The sequence below is a fragment of the Phragmites australis genome, chromosome 11 (assembly GCF_958298935.1).
Source record: "Phragmites australis chromosome 11, lpPhrAust1.1, whole genome shotgun sequence".
NCBI classification, from domain to species: Eukaryota; Viridiplantae; Streptophyta; class Magnoliopsida; order Poales; family Poaceae; genus Phragmites; species Phragmites australis.
The window spans coordinates 719,581-725,054 of record NC_084931.1 but is presented as its reverse complement, the minus strand read 5'-3'; the positions used below and the strand labels follow the sequence as shown (position 1 = coordinate 725,054).

Here is a 5,474-nt window from a genome sequence, read left to right as displayed (position 1 = left end):
CATCTTCTTATTTCTATTCTCTTTATTTTCTCTCATCGTTAACAGCTTCTCTTTGAAGGGATTCGTGAAAAGAAATAAGAGAGAATCTCGTTCTGAAGAGATAACCTTAAGAATCTCTTCGTGACAAGAACCGTAAAAAAAAACTATTAAAACGCTGAAGGAAAAAAATCCCTTTGTAAAAGGGTTTTAGACTTTAACAGAAATTGATTGGGGATGATTTTACAAGACATGCTCACAAACATATGGCCTCACGTTCAAGTGTCTTCCAACAACCGAAGACAAAAAAGGACGATGGGACGTGGAGAAAGGAAATCCAGAGGGACAGGGTGCTGAGTAGTGATGATTACAAACCAATTACGCAAGTGCTTACTTAAGAATACAACATTCATCATGTGATTAGTACTTCCAACTTAGTAAATTTGCTTTGCATTAACAATTTGCACTTTCCCATAATACAAAATACAAGGAGGTACAAACCTTACATGCCCTCTCTCAGAAAGTACTAGTAATCATACAAGGAAGCTAGGTAGGAAGTTGGCAGGGAAACAAGGCAGGTGAAGCAGATGTAGGAGGAGCACAACATTTGCACTAATAATTTACAACAACCCGACCGATGTATCTGTGTCAACATCCAGTAATCCCCTGAACCAAACAAAGCTCAAAAATTGCTCCTTCGATTCGCACCTCCACCAAGCATGCTCTTTTCTTCCTTCTCTTCTTTCTCAACATGCGGACAACAAAACGAGGCAGTCAGGCAGAGGAAGATTGTCGCGCACAGACTCCAGTTTCTCCATTCCCGGCGACCATGTACAACGTTGCTCAGGAGAACCAACTCCAAAGAGCATCATTTGTGACATGTCTGCATTACCTTTGTTACACACACACTGCCAGTTCTGAATTCCGCGAGATGGTGGAGGCCTAGATGAAGCTTTGGCACTTCCCATCACCATTTATCCTGAGGAATTGATCATACACTCAAAAGCTCTGTTCGATTCCATGAACAGAAGCTGGCAATTGTTGGCAGCGGCAATGGATGCTAGAGATACCAGTTTGGCCATAAAGTTTATCACTGAGACTGCCCACTTTGGAGTCTGGAATGGCCATAATTTGAGCTTCCGGTACATAATTTACTGGATACATTGGAACAGCTGACTATCAGTCGCCTTCAAGCTTTGGATTCTTGGAGATAGAAACCAAGTCTTAGTTGTAACAGCCCATCAGCGTTTTCCTTACCCTATCGACAACACGGTTCCTATTAGTCAGGCTGTTTGCTAAGGGGAACTCGTTGCTGTCATCCAGGAGGAATCTGTAGACCTCCCATTGACGCTCTGACGCTGCCTGTCTTCCAATTTCCGCCTGAAAGGAGAAAAAAAGAAGATTAAACACTAACTCACAATGAACTGATTGTCTACCTTCTCTGATTAGTTCGAAATTCTTACGGAGAAAATGCAGATCCCAAGTGCCTTCAGAGCAAGAGTAGCATCATAGAATACGCGTGGTCGTCCCTTCCCGGATAGCTCAACAGGGTTGGCAACAAGGAGTTCTGTATCAGGTCCACGGCTGACGATCATCACCCTAAGAGGATGAAGCATCTCAGACCTAAGGCGTGACCGCAAAACATCCTGCTTCTCAGGATCAATAACCTTCTTGCCATCTACTTGCTTGATAAAAAGATCGACCTCTCGACAACCTTTATTGGCCGAACCTCTCTCATCTGACCTGAACCGGCTATAAAATATCTGAAACAGAGTACCAAATCATATATATACACAAGTCAATTGAACTATATACAAGTAACAAGTATGATCATGCAAGTATGAACTACGGTCATAATATATACGGGCATCTAGTAGTTTTTCTTTTCTTTTTACAAAGTAGTCAGAATGTTTGAGGGGGGTTACTATAACAAAATAAGAAGCAATTTATAACCATGCATATATCTCGAAGTACCTGAATGCTGCAGTCCTTCAGTGTTCTCAGAATGTCATAAATGAGCCCCTTCTGATCAGCACAAATAATTTGGAGTAGTGTGTGTGCAGGGCTCAGGTAATTGTCAAAGTTAATGGTGGCCGTCTGAACCTTTTTCAACTCTGCACTAAGCGAACTTGAGCAGATTTCACTAGCAGCTAGTTCCACCCTGAACAATTCGTCAGCAATTTTCGGTGGAAGAGAAGAGAACCCTTGCTGGAACCCTTCTGCTGATAGAATCTCGCAGTTTATGGAAGGATCCAAGGTAGCAGTTAGCGTTGAGCAAGTCTCTTCTTGCCTTTCTTTTGTGTGCAACAGTTCCCTTCAGACAGAAATGGAAACAACCATATTTTAGAATAAATAATTGAGTGATGCAATTAACCCCATGCCATTCGAAATAAGGAGCGCTTTAAAACTGAAGCTAATGACTCACGCAACAAACAGAAAATGCTTGAGCTCTTAACACGGCGACTTACATGCCGTCGGTGATAAAGAAGAGGTCGACGACTCTTCCATCAGGCGTGGTCGACACCTTAACTCTGTGGATTATAAGCTCTAGCTCCGATAGTATATGCGTCACATCTGCAAATCACACGGCACAGTCAGTAATATTTCAATTTCACAGCCATTTTTAACACAAGCCATGAAGAGGTGCTCGTACCATGCAACAATCCTTTCCGGTCAGGTGACAAGAGCTTGAGAAGGTAGAACTGCGGGGGGCCTGGTTGGCTGATGTCGTGGTAGAAAGGGATGAAATATGAGGAAGGGCACATTGACATGAGCCTGTTCTTGAGGCTCGCCCAACGAATTTTGATGGACGGAGAGCGAGGCACGACCCAGAACACCACGAAGCACCAGTGCCCATCCGTAGATACATCTGCTAGTCTCACAAAATACTTGAAATTTAGATGACAACAAAGGGTGGAAATTTAGAAAATTATGATTTATAGATGGTAAATCTATGGGAACTTATGAGGAACGAGATGGATCAGCTAAACAGTTGTTTCTTTATCACTAGCAAGTGCTTGCAAGTTGCAATGGCTTGTCAGCCTGTACGTTCAGAATAGCAAGCTCGTACTGCGAATGATTAACAAAGGCATGAACTGTAGCAGGATACTAGATGGCAACTTGGTATAAGGAAAGAAAATCCAGCCTTTCCAGATATGAAAAGAGCAATCAGATAGATAACGATGAAAACAAAAGGATATCGCCCGCCGGTGAGCTGCACACGGACCCTAATCAGACTAGAAATCTAGAAGGGAGAACAAAAAGAAAAACCAAATCTTTGAAGGTACGCTAGCTGGAATTTGGCAGGACAAGAATGAGAAAACGAGAAATTCTACTAGACCCGGTATCAAAGTACACGTGTTCTCCTCTCCTCTGTACTGCGCGCTAGGCCGTTGGATTAAAAAGAAACTGTATGAGAGGTTCTTTTGCGCATTTTTTTATGAATTTTCTTCCAGACGGGAAGAGCTAGGAAGAGGCAGCAATCTCCGAAAGAAGAATCACAGACAGTAGCAATTAATGAGAGTAGTCCAGAAAGGCGAAAGGAGAAGAAGGGTGGCATGGCTCACCGCCGCGCGTGATGCGGAGGCCGAACTCGAGGATGGTACGGCAGAGGTCGCACCCGAGGCCGGCCTGGTCGGGGCAGTTTACGGTGATGACGGTCTCCTCCCCCTCGGCGGCGGTGGCCAACTGCATCACCACGGCGTCATCCCCTCTAACCGCCGCCGCGCCGCCGCCCAGCACCATCCCCACTCCACCTACTCCTCCTCCTGCCGCCACCGGTATCACCCGGCCGGCTAGAATCAGGATCCTCTCTCTCTCTCTCTCTCTCTCGTGGTCCTCTCCTCTTCTCTCCTCTCCTCTCCTCTGGTAAATTAATCCTGTTGTGCGGTGATTTGGGTGCAGGCAGGCAGCGATTTGGATTGTTTGTTTGTACAGATAAAGACAGAGCGTCGGATGGGTGGCGGGCAAGGGAATGGTCGTGGATCGCGAGAGGTCCACCTGCCATTGACTGCTCGTGCCGGCGGCTAGCTTGCGTCCGCGTGTTTTGTTTCTGGGCCGCTCTCGACTCTCTCGCCGCGGGAACAAAACAAACCCTGTTTCTCCTCTCCCCGCGCGCTCGGCTACACAACTGGTAGCCATACGTATCGATCCATCGAGTTTGTCAATTCCAACTTATTGTTCCTGTCTTCTTCCATTTCCGACAATCGCTTTGGTTCTACGAAAACTGGAAGCGCCGCCGTTGGATCGAAAGATCTGTTAGACGGCGACCCGTAAATGATCAGACTCCGGTCACCGCTTGACACACAAGCTAGAGATCTAGAGCTTTCAGAAATTGCTATCTCAGGCTTTGGGAAATTTTTTTATTTTAAATTTTTAAAATTAGCAATTTTAGACATCCTATTGAAAAATAGGATGAATAGTTGTTTGGAATGGTGACAGCTACATGTCACCAGTTGAAAGGGCGACAGTTAGTCTGTTTGTAGCTGTCACCCTTTCAACGAGCGACGGGTTGATGTGGCACATCAACATGGTTGTCAGCGATCAAGGAGGAGTAAAGGGATTAGGAGGACAAAATTGAGAGGAGGAAGAACAGCAATGGTGGGTTCAGAAGATAGTTATAGCATGCGGTGTAGAAGTTTAGTGTTCTGTTCTTTTAAAACTCTCTCCTCTTCTGTATGGTCCGTTTATATCAGTCGGGTCGCAACCCATGCACACATAGATCACACGGTCCAGTTCGAAGCCGGGTATCGACTATTGGGTTGCCATTGGCGCTCACCTCGGGTCCATCCTCGAAGCCCATTCCTCTCCCTGTTCCTTTCGTCATTAGTCCTCCTGCTAGTCTGGTCATTGGCTGGTGGTCCTATGACATCCCCCACCCCCACCTTGAGTGTCGGCTTGTCCCCAAGCCACAAACATTGGGAAGCGGTGGCCCAATTTATCCTCATCTTCCTAGGTTGCAATTGCCAGAGACATGCTCCGTCATTGGATCAGCACCTGATTGGTGGCTTTGGAGCCCTTGCGGTAGAGACAACGTTGCAGCACCTTCTCCGATGGTGCTGGTGTAGCATCGTCTTCGTCTTGAAGGTTTAGTAATGGAGCTTGAACAATGGTCGAGGGCAACACTCCTTTCTTGAGCCAGGAGACATGGATTACTGGGTGTATTTTGCTGGGCTCCAGTAACTTGAGTTTGTAGGCCACGATCCCCACACGCTTCTCCACCTATAATGGCCCATAATACTAAAAAGAGAGCTTGTGATTAGCTCGATTAGCAATTGAGGATTGGACATACGGCTACAATCAGAGGTAGACCCAATCACCAATGTTAAACTCTTGCTCATATCGGCTTTTGTCTGCCTGAGCCTTCATCTGTTGGTGCGCTCACTCCAAATGCTGCTACAGTAGAACCGTTTTGAGTCATATGTCAGATAGCCATTGAGCTAAATCTGGCATGGCACAAGCAACTAAGTCAATCAAACCAAAATGGTGAGGAGAGTGAC

General features: G+C 45.8%; 1 protein-coding gene across 2 annotated transcripts; it reads right to left on the bottom strand.

The window, feature by feature from the left end:
* Positions 1-410: 410 nt before the first annotated feature.
* LOC133884599 (ACT domain-containing protein ACR9-like) lies at positions 411-3,931 on the bottom strand. 2 transcript variants are annotated; one of them, XM_062324062.1, is made up of 6 exons: positions 3,543-3,931; positions 2,630-2,848; positions 2,445-2,550; positions 1,951-2,290; positions 1,440-1,739; positions 411-1,356 (listed from the first exon to the last, which is right to left on the bottom strand). In XM_062324062.1, the coding sequence occupies exons 1-6, from the start codon at positions 3,718-3,720 to the stop codon at positions 1,201-1,203; spliced, it is 1,299 nt and encodes a 432-aa protein (XP_062180046.1). In that variant the 5' UTR covers positions 3,721-3,931; the 3' UTR covers positions 411-1,200. The 2 variants fall into 2 exon arrangements, with proteins under 2 accessions (XP_062180046.1, XP_062180047.1); XM_062324063.1 differs by having other exon boundaries at positions 2,630-2,845; positions 3,543-3,916.
* Positions 3,932-5,474: the final 1,543 nt, after the last annotated feature.

What these genes read in the sequence shown, in the direction of transcription:
- LOC133884599 (XM_062324062.1), bottom strand. Translation starts at nt 3,720, where the DNA reads ATGGTGCTGGGCGGCGGCGCGGCGGCGGTTAGAGGGGATGACGCCGTG. An exon ending in CCTCCGCATCACGCGCGGCG is followed by an intron (nt 2,849 to 3,542) that starts GTGAGCCATGCC and finishes TTGTGAGACTAG; the next exon opens with CAGATGTATCTACGGATGGG. An exon ending in TTGGGATCTGCATTTTCTCC is followed by an intron (nt 1,357 to 1,439) that starts GTAAGAATTTCG and finishes TTCTCCTTTCAG; the next exon opens with GCGGAAATTGGAAGACAGGC.